This window comes from Myzus persicae, unplaced genomic scaffold (genome assembly GCF_001856785.1).
Source record: "Myzus persicae strain clone G006 unplaced genomic scaffold, MPER_G0061.0, whole genome shotgun sequence".
Taxonomy (NCBI): Eukaryota; Metazoa; Arthropoda; class Insecta; order Hemiptera; family Aphididae; genus Myzus; species Myzus persicae.
The window spans coordinates 149,194-170,799 of record NW_019100468.1 but is presented as its reverse complement, the minus strand read 5'-3'; the positions used below and the strand labels follow the sequence as shown (position 1 = coordinate 170,799).

The 21,606-nt window shown below is 30.4% G+C and overlaps 1 protein-coding gene across 11 annotated transcripts in view; it reads right to left on the bottom strand.

Moving 5' to 3' along the window:
- LOC111031591 (coiled-coil domain-containing protein CG32809) overlaps window positions 1-21,606 on the bottom strand; it is a 168,192-nt gene that overhangs the window by 7,228 nt on the left and 139,358 nt on the right. For 6 of the 11 annotated variants that reach the window (XM_022312228.1, XM_022311645.1, XM_022311715.1 and 3 more), the window contains 12 exons: window positions 19,112-19,212; window positions 17,725-17,775; window positions 17,297-17,344; window positions 16,293-16,382; window positions 14,288-14,350; window positions 11,417-11,497; window positions 11,158-11,311; window positions 9,923-10,045; window positions 7,058-7,165; window positions 6,041-6,139; window positions 5,875-5,958; window positions 5,042-5,135 (listed from right to left, as the gene is read on the bottom strand). In XM_022312228.1, coding sequence (XP_022167920.1) covers window positions 5,042-5,135; window positions 5,875-5,958; window positions 6,041-6,139; window positions 7,058-7,165; window positions 9,923-10,045; window positions 11,158-11,311; window positions 11,417-11,497; window positions 14,288-14,350; window positions 16,293-16,382; window positions 17,297-17,344; window positions 17,725-17,775; window positions 19,112-19,212 — 1,096 coding nt within the window. The remainder of the gene's footprint in view (window positions 1-5,041; window positions 5,136-5,874; window positions 5,959-6,040; window positions 6,140-7,057; window positions 7,166-9,922; window positions 10,046-11,157; window positions 11,312-11,416; window positions 11,498-14,287; window positions 14,351-16,292; window positions 16,383-17,296; window positions 17,345-17,724; window positions 17,776-19,111; window positions 19,213-21,606) is intronic. The other 5 variants (XM_022311793.1, XM_022311868.1, XM_022312007.1 and 2 more) reach the window with 5 other exon arrangements.

The window sequence follows — 21,606 nt, the reverse complement described above, 5'->3', positions numbered from 1 at the left end:
CTCCGTCCTAGCCTATAACCTACGATTGTTCGCTTCGTCAATAGAAAACATAATGAATAATGATATGTAGTCGCGGTCTTAAATATATAGAAGACGGGCAGTTTTTTTTTTGCTTAATTAAATTAATTAAAATAATAGTGGCGATAAACGCACCCATAATAACAGTTCGGGAACAACATACGTATTATGCTATTATTATAATTGGTATACATTGTCTCTATTGTTGTTGCAGAATATATTCATCACGATAAATTGCATTAAACACGTATTATTAGTATTATATTATGGCTAGACGCGCCTGCGCCTGCACGAGAGGAAGATCTAAAACGATGTGCGAAAGAGACTTTTTTTGTTAATTACGGGAAGTTATGTACACAACGCGTTGGATGTAAGCTTTAACTAAATATTTTTTTTAAACAAAATTTCGTTCGTGTATGCATAATTGATTACAATTAAGGTCATAATAATCATCTCCAGCGTATACACTGCGGGAAACAGTTCATTTAAGCGAACGTATATATAATAATAACGTTATACATAAATGCATAAAATTGGGTTTCTTACGTTATAGGAATATAACAATGATTAAAAAAATTATTATATAAGAGAGGATATATTTTTATACTTCGTTTGGCTCCGAAACGGCTGATGGAGATCACTTTTAATACCTATTTCGTATACATTTATTAGTAGGGCTCGGATGTCGATACGTTTGTATTTTTTTTTTCTGGGATTCTTGACTAGGTGCTGGCAACAAACTATTTTTGGGGGATTTTCCGAGATTTTTGAAGCGGAAGTTCATTTTAACCTATTTCTAGAAATTTTAAATGAAAAAAAAAATATCCAACTTATTCATACATTTAGGTATTGTACTTAGAGAACAAAAGGTAATCTGGTTTTTAAATAGAACGATTGACAAATCGATATTGATTTGTAAAGAAATCTGGGGTCAATTCTGGGGAATTTTTATAGAAAGTTTTTTTTTAGAGTTTTTAAGAGGATATTCAAATCTTAGTCCTGTCGTTTCAAGAGTAGGTATAGTGTATTTTATAACCTGCTATTTGTTTATTTCGTTGACGAACGCTAAATTGTATAGTTGCAGAGATCGCACGCCTACTCATAAGTGGACTTGATAGGAAATTACATTTTAAATGAAAACCATCATCGAACGACTTCAAGCAGGTACCTATAACCAACGTACGAACCTATATAATATTATATAATTAACCGGTAACAAGTTTACTCGCGGTAAGCATATCTCGGGAGGTGCACGGAATTAAATTGTTTATTAACGCACCGCTTAGAAGGGCTAATAGTTATTAATGTTTTAATAGAAATCCGAGTGAGTATACGAATAATATTAATAATAATAATTATTTTTGTTATGCGCCTGCAGTCGTGACACGAGGTGGGTATAGGTCGTCGTCAAAATATTATTAATATTATACGCGCAAGCCCAATCACTTTTTCTCTAAACGATTGAAAGACAGCCATCACACCAAATCCTTATAATATAATATTATATCATATACAATATAACATTGTGCGCAAACATAATATATAATCTACGTCCAAGCTATGTAATTTAAATATTAATTACGTCTGTGCAGCAGTACAAAATAAGCATTATTATCAGCGTGTGTGCGGCGCAAGAGTAGCCTGGATGCTACGGGTATGTCTAAGAAAATAATGTTACTATGTTGAACGCAAGAAAGGATATAAAACAATTTTCCGAACGGACGTCCAATCAACAGTGTTTTTGGAAGTCTTTCGAAGGTTTTTTTTGTCCCGACAGTTATTTCAATATTTGTTTATTTTTTTGACAATATTAGAACCGATTACTTCAAAATCACGTGATCGAGGTGAAAAATATTATAATATTATGTTCGTCTGAAGCGTTCATCATTCCTCCAGCCTAAAACGGCCTTTAAACCCGTATTCGCGAATCATAAACTACCGTGGTTTTGTACACTGTTAAATATTCGTCCGCCTAAGTGTTTTTTATCGTCTAATTATGCATTTATAGTGGATCTGTATGACGTCACGACCACCGAAGTGCGCAAGCATGCAGCAGCCAACAGTTACAATATTTAATCTACTACGCAACAGAGTATAGGTAAGTATATTAGTGTAAGCCAAACACGGATTGCAATATTATAATATAGTTAGATTTGATTTAGACTTGGTAATATATAATAAAGAATCGAGATAATATTTTAGTCGTACGAAATTATAGTGCCGTCAAGGAAGTATCCGGAGGGCGAGGGGGCAGAAATTTTTAAAAGGAGAACAAGAGTTTTTGAATTTTGAACGTGAAAACAATAAATGTCCAGTATCCAAATAAAGTGTTAAAAATATGTAGGACCCTTCCGAAATTTTTTTTTAGTAACGATCATGAGTGAAATTGATTTCATAATAAATAGTATTAACTATAAAATCGATGATAGTGAGCATAACGTTGTAGGAGCAAAGTCCAAATGAAGTGATTGAACCAATATCATATGGCGACCGTGTCCTCACGTTTATTAATAGGTTTCAATTTATTAAGTATTAGCACAGTGGTGCCTTTAATTCTGGGGGTTGATTTCGGAAAAAAAATCGACGACATCGAATAAAAAAATAAAAGAAAAAATACTATGGGGGTGGGTGTGTAATATACCACTCAGATCACCCCCCATAAACACGCCACTATATGAATAACATTATATTATAATATTATCGTCGAGAAATAAAATATTATATTGTAAAATTGATTTTGGTACCGTGATTTTATTTCTACGATGATGGTTAAAACGTTTCGGGTTAGTAAATTTAATTGTTTGTTAGTATTCTGTGAAATCACATTGTATACCATGATTATAGAGAAACAAAAATTAATCCGGTATTTACCAAAGTCTATTTGATCCGAAACACTGCGAGTTATAATTTGCAATGGACGTCCGCGGCAAACTATACATTACAATACTTGCTCACAATCTACATTATCTGTGCAGGTATTATTCACACACTATATTAAAAAAAAAAACAAAAAACACACGCAAACTAAATAATAATTACAAAAAAAACAACAACAAACAAAATGACGTTTGTGTAGAACAAGTAAAACAAAAAGTTGCAAATTCAAGTGTAGTTTTATAAAGGCAAGAAAAATACAGGGAGTCATTTTATATAAGTGGTGTACAATACATAACAATAATAATAATAATAATAATATTAATAATAACAATAATAATATTCATAATATAATATTATTATCGCGTAGGACCGACTTATATACATTTGCTGTTGTTGTATTTAATTAAAAGCACTACAGTTAAACAAGGTATTAGAAAAAAAAACAATATATTTACAAAAAAAAAAAAACATTTCCAATGTGAAATTAACTTCTCTTTGTACGATAGTTAAAACGATATTAAAAAATATCATTATAATAATATGTCGTACGGTGTGAGGGTAATGAAAAAGATAAAAAAATTTTCAAAAAAAAATAAAGAACAATATCATGTATGTTTCCTTGGCGCTTAATTCGTATAATATTATGTGAGTCTGTGTCATCTGTGCGAACGAGACCAGATAAAAACAAAAACTATAAACTGTGATAGAAGAAAATTAAAAAAAAAAAAAATATTAATTATTATACGACGTTCTGGCATTTCAGTATTCAGTGTACGTAATAAAAATTTCGTCTAAAAAAATCCATGCAAACAAGTCATCGGGTAGGTATTATAATATATTATTATCTAGATAGAATATGAGAATAAAAAATACTCTTTGCGGGTGCCAAGATATTATATTATTATTGTTATAATATAACATAATATAAAAATAGAGGACGGGTTGAAACAATATTTATATATATGTCGACATATAATAGATTAGAAAATATATAGAAAAATAAAACCACAATAATATTAACAACGAAATATTGTCACACTGAACCGTTTACCTGAACCACGGTCGTGTATTGCAATATAAAAAAATATCTAGCGAGTGGAGCATGCACCGTCAGTATATAAATACGAGCTAAAAACAAAATAAAACCAAAACATTTAACGGAGATAATAATAATAATAATAATAATAATAATAATATGTTGATGAATAAAAAATGGGATAATAATACGTAATAATAAATGAACCAAACAATAAAATATAATAATATGATAAAAAACGTGAAATCAATAAATATATAGTAATAAAACTCGGATGAACATGAAAATGAGTCAAGCAGATGAAAGTAAAAAAGTATTACATCAATTCATAAGCATAAAAATACAACGATTCGAAGATTTTTGGACTTGTATAAAACAATGAAATAACAAAAAATTTACTCGTGGCTAGTAATCGCATCCTTGAAGTTTGCACTCCAACGCCAACCAAACTGGTAGCCGATTTAAAACACAAAAAATAAAAAACAAAAATTAATTTCTATAAAGCTTTTTTTTGGGGTTGTTTTTTATGTAATTATTAAAAAAATTCTATTGGTAAAACATGTCCCGCGATATATATATATATATAAAATATAATAATCATTTACGATAATGCATATTGCGTATGTATGTATATATACGATGTATATATATTATAATATAGTATAATAATAATAATAATTACGTTACGAAAATGTAAAATGCAAAATAAACGTTAAAACACATTGGAAATGCATTATAATAATAATAATATATAATATGTTTAGTTATACACACGTTGGTAAAATAAATAATAACTAAGTTTTCGTAAAAAGCAAGTTTAACTAAAACAATAAATTATTGAATAATAATAATAAAAAAAAAAGAACAAAGCTATATATGTTTCTGTAAAACTCCGCAAGTCCGGCAAAACTTGCGGGTTGAAAATACGAATATGAAAACTATATAATAATATAATTATTATGACAATAGAGGACCCTCCTCGACAGAACGATACGTAATATAATAATGTAGTTATTATTTTTTTTTTTTGTCCAGCCTAGCCAAAGAAAAAATCGAAAAATAAATTCGACACTTGTCGTTTATATAGAAACAGTGTCACCGATGTAATACCTTGGCCGAAGATGTAGGCGTGATCGGCGGAGTGTCTTCGTTGGTGGGCGACAGTCTGGCGTCCGGCAGACGTTGTTCCTGAACGGAAGCGAGCCTGCAAAACAACATCAGTACAGCGTCCGTTAGAATGACATATTATATTATTAATATTACACAAAAACCATCATGTGAGGTACCTAGGCCTACGTATATGTACAAATTAAATTTTTCCAGAAATGTTGTCGAATGGTTTTCAACTGTATGATTTCTATTTTCCATACAGAACACCTCGACATTCCATAAGTGTAAGAATTTGAAGATTTGATCATATTTGAAAAGTATATTTAATGGTTCAAAAAATTAGATATTGGAGAACCGCATTATTAAAGAAAAAGGGGTGCCAAACATGCTTGGTGAATCACCATGCATATCAATGTGATGGTTGATTAAAAAAGTAAGCCTAAATCGAAAAATTTAAAATCGTGTTAAATGTATACGGTTATCACCGTCAAATTTATGTACGCAGGTGTGTCGAAAAAAAAATTGAATTTTCTCCGAAGCTATTGTACGATAATAATATTACCGGTCAGTGGGTGGACGGCCTTATTTTGAATAAAATGCTACCGTAGGCATTATGTCACGATAGTCTGAGTTGTAATATAATTTAATATAATATTAATATGTTAAACAGTTATAATAATTATTATTAACACAATAATAATTCTGACGATACACATATTTTATCAGAATATGTTTAGTATTTATTTAAGAAGTAATCATTAATCAATACTTATTATATTATGTACAATAATGTTATATGCATTTTATGCATTACCATTACGACAATGATTTACCTCTTGAGTGTTACAAGCGTTCCGGTTAATTTTTTACACCGTTTGAGAGCGCTTTCTAGACGATCGGGCTCTTCTTTGAGAAACCTATATGTACATACATAGCAGAAGACGGAAACTTGCATTATTCCATAAGGTACACATTATTAATATTGTATCAGTCAATTACTTTTCCTCGGTAACCGCTCTGTCCATTTCCTTCGTCAATACTGTACGAATCGACTCTTGTAAACTCGGGAACCTCAATTTCAATTCGGCAACCGTTTTACTGGAATAACGTATAAATAAGAAAACCGATTTCAATTATAAACGATAATAAATTGTATATACGGGGTGATCAATTCCTACGCAAAAACATACTAACGTTTTTTAAAATATATTTTCTTTTACACAATAGTTTGAGCATTGTTACGAAACAACATTTCTGTTGTCGTTGTTATCGTTTTTTAAGTTTTTTAACTACTATACATTATTAATTTCATATTCCAAAGCAGAATACCATTGGGAGTATTTCGATCCAAAACAATCACATTTCGCACATCAGTACATTAGTTTATTGGTTATGGACTTACAACTTACTACTTAGGTATAATACTCATAAACTACTATTGATTTGTATACATAAAATTACTCCAAAAAAATATTTTGCTTTAGAATAAGGAATTAATAATGCACGTTGTCATTGAACTAAGTTAAAAATTTGAAATAATAAATGAACAGAAAGTAGTAAAAATTATTTTTTTTTAGAAAAATGTTGTTTTTTAATGACTTAGAATTGAGTAAAAAAAATACACTAATAGTTTTTGAAACAATAAGCATCTTGCGTTAAATGGATCACCCGCTAGGTATGTTTATATAACTGATTTACTATCTTGTATCTCGTATCGTGGTAAATAGTGTGCAGATCTATATATAGTAGAAAATTGACGTTCAGACGAAATTGCGTCGAAAAGCAATTTGCCTGTATGTGTTGGGGAGGGGTGAAAAAGAGGAAAAATGAATTAGTGTTCGCATTAGGTTTCTATAATAATATGTTGCGAGCGGGATTCGCCGAAGGGTTGGATGCAGGCTATGTTTGGGGGAGGGGGTTGATTGGGGTTGAAGGAAAACGAGACGTCGTAATGATTTCGGTTTCGATACGAAATACTCGTGTCGGCCGTGATATACATTTTGGATAATATTGTACCTGGATTTGCTGAGCACAAGCGCCATGTTTTCCACGTCCGACATGTTTACCCTGGACTTCTTGTTAATGACGTTTCCCCGTAGTTCTTCCACCGTGCTCTCGAGCTCCCTGCGCCAACACAACCGGAAAAACAACAAGGTTAGGTTAGGTCCATTAGAGGAATATTCGGCAGCCGAAAATGATACATTCCGAACACGTTCGATCCATTGCCGAATTATAGACTTATTATGAACACACACACACATGATAATTATACAGTCCCGCAGCGTGGACCTGCTATTTATTATTTGCGCCGAGAACTGTTATATAATAGTTATTAATGCTATTGTTGCTATACACGGCTGCTAACAAATATAAGTAGGTGCCGCGGTATATGAGGTAAAAAGACTAAGCCATTTGAGATCAAATATAGGAGCATCGTAATAACGTCATTCAAAATAATAATATACCGGGCGATTGTGACCGAGCATGCTCTCTCCCATTTTTTCATTCAACGCCATAAATTTATCCTGATTTTTGAAATGTACTCCGACCAAATTTTCGAATTCTTGAGATTTATTGTACTACTGAAGTGTCCCGTCGCGATACAATTTTTTACTTCTTTTTTACTGTAAATTTTTTGGTGTATAATTTAAAAAAAATGTTTTATGTAGGCACATGATTAAAAATTTTCAATACATTACTCAAAAACTACTCTTTTGAATTTTTATTTCGATACAGAAAAAATATTATAATCAGTATAATTAATAATATACATAATGACTTAATTGATGAAGAAAAAGGGGGTGTGGTGTCTGGTGAATCACCCTGTATATATAATATATATGTATCATAATGATTCTATATGTTAGAAAACACGAAAAACGATTTTAGAACTATAGGTACTAATTTAAATTTCATCGTTAGAATACACATCATCTTTCTGTCACATTTATACCGCGGTATATATAGGTACTTATAGTTGTGGCCGTATACCACTGAGCGATTTTTTTTTTAATCGCAGTTCGGATAGCGATGAGGTTATCGCTAATAACTATTCTTAAAGTTCAGGAATATCGATTGCTGTGCGAAAAAATGAATCACACTGTATGCATAATGAGACGTGCGCGGCACGCAAGTCTAACCATACGACTAGTTCAGTAGTTGGTATTTATAATATGATAATTTTCGGGATTTCCGGCGGGAAAACAACAATATTAAGGTACTTCCGCGTGAACGGAGTGCGCACAGTTTAGTCATTATTGTAAGTACATACATTATTACTCTATGTGCATGTGCAAAATTATTAAAATTATGTTAGCAAACTGTTAACGGGAGATTTTCAGACGATATAATATTATAACATTGCGACTGTAATAAGTCGCTGCGGTGTGAAAAAATTGCGTTATCGTATGAATCGTTAACTGTTGTTTGTTTATTATCTTTTCGTTTTCCGACGACGAGCATCGCTTAATGTAACAATATACGGGGTGATTCATTTAACGTAACACTCATCATAGGTATACTTACTTTAGAAAAAATTGGTTTGGGAACGTTATAGAAAATGTTTTTTTTTAGAAAAAACATTTATTTGAAGCAGAATATTATTTGGAATATTTCGATTTATAAACGACAGATTTAGCCGATTTAGGACTAGTAGTTTAGAAATATTATAAGTTATAAGTATTTAAAGCTTTTAAATACGTCTTGTAATTCATAAACTACTCTTCCAAAATTAGATTTTTTATAAAATATCGAAGTACACGAATAAAAATTCTGCTTTGGAATGAGAAATTAAAATCACGTGTCGTCATTTGACATTTTTAAAAAAATTGTAAAAATGTTCTAACAATTTAAAATTATGTAATAAAAATGTTAGTAATTTTTTGAAATAGTGAATGTGTGTCTCACGTTAAATGTATCACCCGATATAATATACTGTATCTATTCAGGCATATACAGGGAAATTCACCAAGCTTAGTCCCATTTTTCCCATTAATAATAAATTCATTCAAAATCTGATTTCAAACATAAATTATACTCAAAGACCTTATGTTCAAATTCTTGAATTTTTTTGTATGTATGAGTGTGCTCAGTCTGTTCAAACTTCTGGATTTTAAATGAGAACCCTCCTTTTTTATTGTAAATTATTTAGTTACTAATTTCTTCGAAAGTTTTGTTTATGTATACTTAATTCAAAATTGGATTGAGTAGTGTGTCTTAGTTATTTTAATGTCTGTACTATAAGGATAATAATAGTCTTTGAAAAAAGTTGTACAAAAATATAATAAAGACGTAATATTGGAACTAGTGTTTATTATACATGGGGCATTTCAACAAATTGTTAATGTTGATAACTAATATAAATGACTAAAATTATCAAATTACCATGGCCCCCAATCCCCATTATATCTTATAAGCCCAAAGCCTCATTGAACTTGGAACACAAAGTTGAATAGCTGAAAAACTACTCGTACGAATTTTAATTCTGATTCGTTAAATTGTTGAGTAAAATTATCCACTGAATAATTTACAGCCGAAAAGAAAGGTTCTCATTTTACAAACAGAAGCTTGTATCTCCACAGGACACTGCTACAACTCAAGCAGTACAAAACATCTCAATAATTTGAAAATATGGTCTATAATAAATCTATAAGTAGATTAAAAAATTCCAAAAACCAGACTTCAAATAATAGCGTATAACTAGTCGAAGGGAAAAAAAGGAAGCGAGAATGCTCGGTGAATCACTCTGTATATGAACATAATAACAATAACATTAATGTTATATGTACGCGGTGTCGCCGGGCGTTACGCAAGGCGATACTATTTTTTGTCAAACGTTCATATCGTCGTCGTCGTCGTCGTTAAATTATTATTGTCACTTACGTCAAGTCCGTTTCCAGCCTGATAATCTCCTGTCTGTATATGTCCTCTTCCCGGTCCACGTGTGCCCTTTCCTTCGATCCAGATTCGCTCCACGCCTGGTCGGCGCCGGAAGCGATCAACGTTCTAGATAATAATATATATATATATATGTATACAACACAACGTTATATTCAGCACGATCGAATACGTAGGTATATTAATTTAATATACCTAGGTATATAATATATATGTTGAGCGCACGCGGCGGTCGACAAAAATCTTCACGAGTTCGCTAATCGTTCGTCGTAACATTATACAAGCGTCTTTTTACCTAATATTATTACGAGCGATTAAACCCGCGAGTATTTCGTGACCGTTTTCGCATTTTTTTTTTCATCGAAAAACATTATTTTCACTAACGGACATTATGATTTAATATGATGTACAAATGATAAACGTTGAAAAAATAATAATAAATTGCTGAATTCGATACACTAATATTATAATGCAGCGAGTGCGTCAGCATCGCGATATCGTTGGACAATATGTTATTATTGTAACACACGACCGCGACTGCCCGAAAACGCCATATTGTAACGTTTTCGAAAGATAGCATCCATATTATAAGCAGCTCGGGGATATATTTTCTGTTCGAATAATTATATTATATGCGTGTTTAAAATTATCATACATTTTATGTACCGAATGATCCGTTTAACGCCAGACACATAATAGTTTTTGAAAATATTTTTTTTACATAATTTTAAGTCGTTAAAAATATAACGTTTTCTTAAAATGCAGGAATAATAGGTTAAAATTATATTATGTTTTTTTTTTTTTACTTTTTAATGACAACGTGAATTTTTAAGTCCTTATCCCGGAGCAGAATGACTTTCGTATTACACTTCGATACATAATTAATTACATTTTGTACAAGTAGCTTATGCTGAGCTATCTCAAGTATTTAAGTTATATTCCGATTAATATATTATTCAGTTTCGGGATATGAAATTAAAAATATGTGTTGTCATTAAACAAAATAAAAAAAAAAACTGGTGACGACTCACAGTAACTATGTAAAGAAATATTATCAAAAACGTTGAAAGTGTTTTCTGAAAAACGAGTGTCTTGTACTTCCGTCAAACGGATCACTCGGTACTTCGCGGTGTTTGGGTACGCAGAACATGTAAATTTAAATTCCCAGATATTCGCTCATAGATTATGAATTATAATATCAAACAACGAGAGAAATGTACCTGATTTTTATGAACGTGTCTTTGATGGTTTCACGAATGGAGTGGGCCTGTGCCTGAGACATTCTCCTCAGGTTTCGGGCTTCTTGCCGCAAGTCTTTTGCTTTTTTCTGCAGAACTCTCAGTTGATTGTACATTTCTGGCGTCAGCTGTAGATCTGAAATGATCGAACGACAACAACAGTTATTCATCGATCACGAGCTTATACACTTTTATCGGATCGCTAATATATAATATATTATATTGACCAATATGGACTTACCGCTGTACAAGTGTCTGTCGTCATATTGTCCGGGTATAGCGGACGGCTTGGGCGGAGGATGGGGCTTAAATCTGTCTTTTTCTAAAAATCAATCACAACATGTAATTAGAAAAAAAACCGGTAGGTAGACGAATATGGACGCAATGGAATTACACGGTAATGAGAATATAAAATAAAATATAATAATAATAAATACAAGTTTATTACTAGTTTTCTAAAACGATAACCTCTCGAAGTCTCGACACCGTCAAAATGACGATGACTAAAGAGTATCTACGGGTAAATGTACAAGTAAGTTGAAACGTTTTCACAAAACGTTTCACGCAGTTGTGTCGATATAATGACGACTGCGTAAAAAATGTTTATTTATGTTTGTTGCTATTTGTTAAGAAAAATAAAATTTAATTCTATTTAAAATATGTCAACGTATTTGCATCGCATCCAGCAATTCGGGCGTTTCGAGTAACAAAATCGAATCAAGTCACTCAAAAAACCGAAACGAAAGCAAATAATGAGATTTTGGAGATACAAATACATTTCAGTTTTTTTTTTTTGGCGGAAATCAGATCAAAAGGGTTCTATTTAAACGATTAAACATTTTCGTTGAAACATACCAATCTACAAACAGGACATGGGTACCTATTTAATATTTTCTGTAACTTAAAAGCGTATTTTAGAAAACTAGGTAAAAACGAAACGTTATTATTTAGTACCTACCTACCTACATTTAATTTTAATGTATTTTTAAGAACATAGTTTACGGCGTTTTAGTACAGACAACAACGATTTAAGTGATTGTAGTTTTATTTTTTCATCTCGGAAATCTTAAAAGACGAAGACGTATTAAATTTTTTATAAAGAAAAAACCCAAAAAATCAATAGCAACAAGAAAAAAATATTTTATTGTTTGAAAGATATAATCATCATTGTTCTTGCCGGCCGGTAGGATTTCTCCGCCATATTATTTTTTATGTTCATGAAATCCATTACTTATAAACGTCTCAGTTTTGAGTTTGTTATTTACTTTCCTCTGTGTTTTCATTACTGCAATCTTATTTTCTGCTCGACTAGAAAATATTCGGAAATCACGCAATATTTTTTTATTGAACGGTACATAAAAATAAGTACCCAAGTTGTGGTCCCTGGTAATATTATAGACACACATAATATAATATAATTATATGTCAAACTACATTATGTATGAGCTAAGAATGTTATTATTGGAATATCTTAGTGTGAATACGTAATGAATATTGAATTATTAGTGCATACGATGTGATATTGTATTCTACGTTCTGGTTATTTGCCGACCGCAAAGCAAACACTGCTTTGGCATTAAAAAAAAAAAATTATGCGATGATTGATGTACATTTTAGAGGAGAGTTTAGCCAAGGATTGGTTCTACAGCACGCTTATAAATATGCACTATATAATAACATAGCTGAATATTTCCAAGATTATTGCGAAATACAGTTAAAATGTACAATTAAAATGACATAAACTGACGAGTGTTGTTGACTCGTCAGTCTGCAGAGTCAGAGTATACAGATTTAGATTTTTGTAAGTTTCAATGAAAAAAAAAGTGACGACAAAATTACAAGAAAGGTTGTACGCGAGTGATAGTCGACAAAGATGAAAACTGTAATTTTGTGTACTAGTTGAAACAAAATATGACCAATACTGGTCAGTAAAGATCTCGAAAAATAGTACAACAATAAAGTAAAAGTCTCAAAATTAAAATGTTCCTGCTGCGTTTGGCCAAAATAATTATTAGCGTTCTATAGCTATAATAGTATTGTTGTTTGCTACAAAAAAACGGAACAAGACTGGCCGGTTTAGTGTTACTAGTAAAAATAATGAAAAACATATCAAAGTGACTTACAGAAAATAAACTATTATAATATACCTATTGTATGTTTTTAGTATCATTATTCAATATTTGTTAATTAGTTTATATTTAAGTGTTATAACGTCATATAATTAATTATTATCAATAATATTGTCCTAAACATAACTTAATATTTTCTTATAAATCGATTGATATTATGATTTCACGTTGAAACTAATAAAATAGAGCAACGTGGCGTTTCGGGTAAACTTATTTATTTATAAATAGTAGGAAATGGAATACGAAATTATATCTTGCTACACCTGAAATCGATTGGTCTGTGTACACCTACAGATTAAATACGAGCCAGGTACCTAATATGTTGGACCAACAGTGTTGGTCATAAAGAAATGGAATTACAACGACACACTCGAGCCTCCACACCAAAATAAGACGAAAAGATCATAGGGTCAGAGAAACATTTTTTATATCCTCGGAGGACAGGTTTCTATTTATATATTGTTATTTGAAAGCAATTCGATAGGTACATTGTTGAAATTGAAATATTACAACGATTGAAAATGGAAAATTAAACAGCTGGAAATTATAAATAAATCTTTTAAAATTATCAGACTGTGTTCAAGAATTTAAAAAAAATGGCTTCGAACGAAAACCATTAAGCGCTTTTGTACTCAAAAAAGTGCCAACCGAAATAAATGTGCACATAACAGACATATTATTACTATAAAATCAAAATATTGTGCGCGGTCTGTCGTTCCATTCAAAATCGAAAGAGAGGGGCGATTTTTCCGAGGTGACGACCCTAAATAATAACATAATAAATTGTGCAAGTTGTAATAATTTCAGATAACTATGTGTGTGTGTGTGTGTGTGTGTGTGAAGTGTGAATAATTTGAAGTATAAAATACGTATGCGCAGTATATGTGTGCAGCAAAGCGCAGTGAACGAAATGTCCGGTTAATTGATTTTCATCTCTCCCGTGACATGTGAATAAATGTGTAATTTTTTTTTTTAATGTTTACCTTGAGACGCTGTTCTAGGTAATGTAGACGATTTAATTGCCGGTTTCGCAGGTTTCGTGTCCGCTATAAGGTAAGCAACGGAATACAACAACATAACACAAAACAATAATATTATATAGTCGACACTGTGCTTTCGTTATTATTTAATGATTGTAATAATAGTATAGTCTTATTATGAATATATAAAAAAAAATCCTTAATAAAATTAGCTGATATATTATGTGTATAATGTATATGTGTTACAGGTAATGTGATTGACTATTGATTTTACTATAATAATTATTTGTTCAATATTGGGGAATTTTATAAATTTTAAATTAATTAATAGAAAGGGTGATTTAAAATGTTTTAGTTGACAAGTATGATATCTGGTGAAACATAAAATAGAAATAATTGTTTAGTAAAATGTTGGATACGATCGTCTCTGTAATGTTAAGAGTGAGACTCAGTCAGAGCGATATAAGGTATAATTATTACGAGTTATACGAAAAGAATTACCACAGAAATTATGGAGCTCTTGTTCACACTCTTATGTAGTTATGTATATAAGCCAATTAAGCAGCTATCACTGACCACTGTTCTACACTCGTTAAACTATAATGCAGTTTTAACACTCGACCGTCACACTTGCATTAACAGATAACAATGAAATACCCGATGAGTATTAGGTTATGATTTATGGTAATTATTACTACAGTTTTTCGATGAAATTAAATTAAAAAACGTATCTGGTCGGCTTTATGTGTATTGTATATGTTACCGCCAATGATGATAATTAGGTATTGTTAAAAATGACTAGTCTATGTTAACACTGACTGTTTTACATAGGTATTGATATTATTGGCTAGTCTTTTTAGAGAATACCTAACTAAGATAGACAATCATAGAACAAATTTAATATTAATACATAATTTCTATGATTGACCAGTCATTGTCATTATTGACTAATACTATGTAGCCATTGATANATTTTTTTATATAGAAATACAATAATCTAATTTCACGGCCATCAACGACAAAAATGTATTTTGATTTTCAAAATAAAAACATATTATTATATTTTAGTAATAAAGTGGCTACAAACTATTAAAATTAGAACAGGTAGGCACTACAAGTCATCACTCTGCCAATTACAGCGTTGTTTCAATCACAGTTCATCCCAAAGTAAAAATTTTATTGTCTAGTCATTATATTATTAGGTATTCTGAATTCCGGTTGCCCGCCAAATAATAACGATATGACTGTTGGAAATAAATAATTTAGACGACCTGAACGAATTCTGATTTCCAAGTCTGAATTTAATTAGTAATTATTATCGTGTCACTACTATAGGTACATATAGCCTATAGGTACTCTGGCTTTAGCGTAATTGTAAATATAATAATTAACCTGTTCAGATCGACGAAAGTGCATCAAATATTCAGAGCCGGAGAATCGATCGTCTTATTTCTATTAAAGTGAACACGAATTGGCTTGCGTTCGTCATCATTCATCATTAACATACCTACCTATACCTGATATAATATTAAATTCCTCGCGAACGTGATCAATTTATTATTATTATTTGGTATACACAAAAATTATGAACACGCACAGTCATCGAACATATATTATCATAATACCAGATAGACATTCACATTACCGGTAACATATATTGTAATATTATATACATGATTAAAATTAATATTACAATATTATATATTATAATACTTGTGTGCATGTGGGGGAAAGGAGGATGCACGAGTATATTCGTCTCTCTAATACGTCTGTCAGAAATAATGTTTATGCATGATATTATTATGTATATATATATTATATATATATACAGAGTAAATTGCAGAGATCTGACACAAGTCAACCTACGTGATTTCAGTGTAAGACTATCAGATCTTCTCGATGTACACCCTGTATATATACATATTATAATATGCAATGTGTTCGCGAAGGGAAACGGTCTTGAACGTGTACCGTGTGATCGATAGAAAAATCTAAATTATTGACCTACCTGAACTCTGTGGCGAATGTTGTTTCGGCGAGTTCATGTCCGGTGGCTCGTCGCTGAACGATACAGATTTCTCGAACGAAACCGATTTGTCTGCAAAGTTAATATAGTACATTTAACGTGTTAATGGTTATACAAAGTTGTTCGCTATAAGGTTAAGTATAGTAATAATAGTAATAATAATAATCATAATAACAATATCAATAATTGTTCGTTATAAAAACTGTAAACTATAGTATATAAAATGTCAATAAGCGCAACAAAAATATTCAATTATACATAATAATTCATAACGATTATCATTACATCATCGCAAATTTGGCAAAGCAATTGATATTATATAATATAACTCTCAGCTCCAAAAATAATATAATATAATGTTATTTTATTATATATATATATATATATAGCGTATTCGTTTGTTTCTTAGAAGCACTATACTTTTGATGGTTAAGAGACGCGACGGAGAGTCGTCTCAAGACTATCTCCTACTGAAATTTTAAAAAGAAAAAAAAACTATATAAGTTTATCAAGTCGTTCAAACAATATATAACGCACAAGCTCTTAAAATATAGTTCGACCTAAAAATATACTAATTCACTTTGCAGTTATTCGCCAAAAACAAGAAAACATCGGAAAGCCGTAAAATATTACCTTACCTTTTGAGTGTTGTGCGTCGTATTTTCAACGCGCGAGATTCAAATTGAATTAGTAAATGGATGATGCGGGATAGGTAAGAGGTGATAAAATATTTACACAAGCCCAAGACATTCGATATAGGGTAGAAAGCAAATACAATATTACAAACCAGCCGAAAGGCTGTCAATATAAGCAGATAGTGAAAATTTCAAAATAAAATACGAATACTAGTAGGTATACAAATAAACAAAAACAGTGTACTATAAATTATAATACATTATTATATATACCTACTTTATGCATTAGCGTTAAATTATTATTATAATATATATATTATATAAAAATAATAAAAATTGTGTATAGCTAACCTCGTCCGAGTTTAGGAGGTTTAGTGTCAGACCGCTTGTATGGTTCCTCTACAAAGCATACATATCATACTCGGATAAGAATATATTCTAAAATATTATGGGTTATAACGTCTTATATAACAGTGTACAACATAGCATAGACATTTACACGGTGGCGAAGTTTGTTGGGCATCGTTCTCGCGTATATAGGAAGGATTGTTTTTTTATTATGTCATTTTTTTAAAGGTAGAAAAAAAAGAGTTATAGGTAATAGATAGTTTAATAGGTCATAGGTAAAACAAGAATAGTATTATTATAATAGGGCTCTGAGAAGCCGTCGTAGGATACTAGGATCTATGTATATAATATAGTATTAGTATATACCACTACCAGTGTTAGAGAACTGCAATAATATCGTATACAGAAGGGTTAGAAAATAGACAACGTACCTGCTAGAGATGTGGTGCTTCCGCCGGAGACTTTATCGAATTCATCACTAGCTGAATCGTAATAATGAAAAAAAAGATAAGTGTTAGAAAACGGGTATTAAAACGTCAAAAACCAAGCAAAATCGTGTCAACACGGTCAAAGTAAATATGTGAATATAAGGTATAGGTAGTACCTACATAATAATAATAATAATAATAATAATAATAGTAATAATAATATAGTATTAACTGCAGACAGATATTAGTAATAAAATATGGATAATATTATTGTAAAGATGTTATATAAAACAGATGATATGAACGGGTTTGAGGTAATAGTAGCAATGTATGGTTAGAATATGAGTGCGGATGTATTAATCGTATAATATACACAAATACCTATATATATTATTTACAGAGTGATTCACCGAGCAAGCTCATCCCCTTATACTATATTTTATAATGTAATTCATATTCAAATTCTGATGTTTGAAATTTTTGACTGACTTATAAAGACCATATTTTCAAATACTTCGATTTTGTAAACCATTTAAACGATTGCCATTAGTATGAGTGATATTATACTCATATACGAGACGAGCGATAAAACCTTCTCAAAAACCACATTTTTTACTGCAAATCAGTAATCAGATGATTTTTTCTAAAATGTTGATGTATCTAAATCGAAATTCAAAAACGAGTAGTTTCTCAGTGTTATTATTAAACTTTAAGTACCTACTAAGGAAAATAATTATACAGCCCATGCTAATGGTTTTTCATAGCTCTCATATAATAAATTCAGTGCCTTAATAGTTTTCAAAGTTTTTATAACTCAGAAACTATTGCCTAGGTAGTTTTAATATATACAATTTATATACATCGGCATTTTCTAAAAATAACTTGTTAGATTAAGTTAGTTGTTAACTCACAGTAAAACAAGGTGGCTCTCGTTTGAAAAAAGTGTGTGTTGCCATAGACAACACATCTCGTGTCCGATAAAAAAAAAAATTTGATGTTTAAAAATATTGTCTTTAGGCTTAGAGGTAAGTAAAAATTGCAAAAAAAATAGAATTTGAATACATGATTTTACTATCAAAGGGCATGTACATGCTTTGTGAATTACCGTGTATACATGATGTGTGAAGTGTGTGTACTTATACAAATGGGGTATATATGTATCATAATATGTGTAGGTAGGTATATACGACTTTTGGAGTGGGTGCTTCAATGCCTACATGAAAATAGTTGTCTATAGAAAAATGAAATATGAATGTACAAAAAATGATAAAGTAAAAATTCAGCTAATTGCCGAAAACAAGGATATTAAAAACTATACAGGGCGTTGAAATAATCGGTTTATATACTTTTTATACATTGATTCATTGGTGTATAAAAATCAGATATTTACCATTTCTGAACGGTGGTGCCACGACCGGTGCGTGAGTTAAAGCTTTCTGAACTAATCCCGTTAGATTAGCGATCTGTCTCTCCATGTTTTCCACTCGTATCCTGCAAAATCATTAACAGTTGATGTATTATTAAACACGATTTTATTCGGCTATATTTCCAGTCGTGCATAACAGTAAATTATAACAGTAAATAATAATAATAATTATAGTAATAAAAAAAAACTAAATATTATTACGATTCTGAAAACACTAAAAAAAAAAAAAAAATAGGTAATTGTAGGAAACATGCGTAATATGGCTGATGTAGTTGGAATTATAGGGATGTGTGCCTCTATTTATAGGTATTAAGAGATCAATAAGCTGACATCAAATATTTAAAAACAATTTTCAGAAACCATTTGAAAATATTTATAATGGGTACCTCTTCTACTATGTTCTATAGTAGGTAATTGACAAAAAAAAAAAATTTAAAACATAATTACATCAAGTACCTACATAAAAAAAAAGTATTTTTTGGCCTTTGATAAACCTACCTCTGGTCTATGGTAATAAATAATAATAATCAATAAATAAAAAATATTATAATAACATACAATAATATGATATATAGTACAATATTACTTAAGGATGAACTATAGATCGTACCTATTAAGTCCTATAAACGAGTTTGTAAATACTTGTTTTCAAATATCTTATGACATAAATATTTATTGAGGTACCTTTTTTTTTATAAATGCATGTAAGTAGTCTTTGGGATGTTTGACGAGTACAATTTTTATTAAAGCTCCTACTTATTATTATAATAATTTATGTGATCATATAATATAATTAGGTTATACCGTTATAGGAATTGGACTGATAAATACATAACTACCTTCCGCATAATATTGTTATTTTTTGAGTACCACTTAACGGAATTTGAAAATTCACAATAAAGTCATAGGAAACGAAAACAGTTCACTTGACGAGGATGAATCTCAGCGAAGAAATAATAATATATTTTGCCATTTATCTGCAGTGTGTCTGGTAGTAGTTAAGCATATTATTATAAATATAATAATGTTATAATACCATCGATGATGTGATAGTTTTAGTTTCGGGCGACTTATTTATTTATTCATATGCAGTGTACAACAGAAAGATCTGAGATGAATGAAATAACTTTTGTTCTAATCAATATATTTAGTATCGAAAATAAATTTTTTTTCATATTATTACCTTTTTTTTTTGGAAAAACTCTAAGTAGCCATTTCGTAAATCTAGTTTTTAAGTACATTTTGATACTCTACACGTTTATTTAAGGGGTATGAATAGTGTTGAAAAATTATATGAAAATTAATTTTTGTATTTCCGTAAATACGGTTTATTGAGCGGGCTGAGAGTAAAAACATCTATTATCAATATTTCAGAAGAGATTTTCTCTCTCAGATCTGGGCCTGTATAAAAGTAAATTTTTGATATTTTAATTATCACTTAACTCAAAATAATTCAAATTCAAAAAGTAAAATATCACAAGTCTTAGATCTAAATATTGGACATTAAAACTAAAATATCGAAAATCGACTCATATATAGGCATAGATAAACTTATTCTCCTCAATGTTTATGATAAGTGTTCTTACCATAATGTCACTCATATTACTATATTATTGGAAATACGAAACTAAGTTTCAGTGTTTCGCTAAAATTCACATTCGTAATTAGTGAGTAAAGTGCTGCGTCATTGACATACGTGGACTCACTTTAATGATCACTTAATAGTTATTAGTTATTACGCACACATTTACCTGCACTAGACACTCACAGAAAATTGCCTATATTGAACTCCTTAGAAAAGGTCGATTTTGAATATTGATCTGCCTTTAGTCTAAGTAGTTTATTTTTATTGGAATTAATATGAAAAGTTATAACTTTTTTCGAAAATTTCCTGGCATAAGTATGTTTCTTAAATTATTATTATTGCCAGTAAATGTCCATAATATTTATGTCATACGTTTAACTAGTATCAATTTTGTTTTTTATTCGTCAGGTCTAAACTGTATAATGTATATACGCAGAGCGTCTCAGAAAGAATTGACAGATTATGCATCATGATTAGCTATGTAAGTATCTAATAATTAAAATTAAAATTATTTTTTTATTTTTTGAATTGAAAATTGTATAATCTTTAAGGATCGTGCATATATAAAAAAAATTAAACATTAATAACAGAAGTTATTAGGATTGTTATACCTACAACAGTTGGCTAATCAAACGTGTCACTTTATTTCGTTACAGCTTGTATACAATGTACATACCTAGGAACCTGCAGCTAAGTCGCCCTAATTAATGTGCAAAATATAAATTATCATAATATACTATTGTTTTACAATATAAAGGGCGAGAACAGAACTCGTATAAGATATCTACCAAATAATTATCTTTATTATTATTGTTAGCTGGAGCAGTGCTGGTTTTTATTTTAGCCAGAATTTATTTCGCTCGTCTGGTTAATA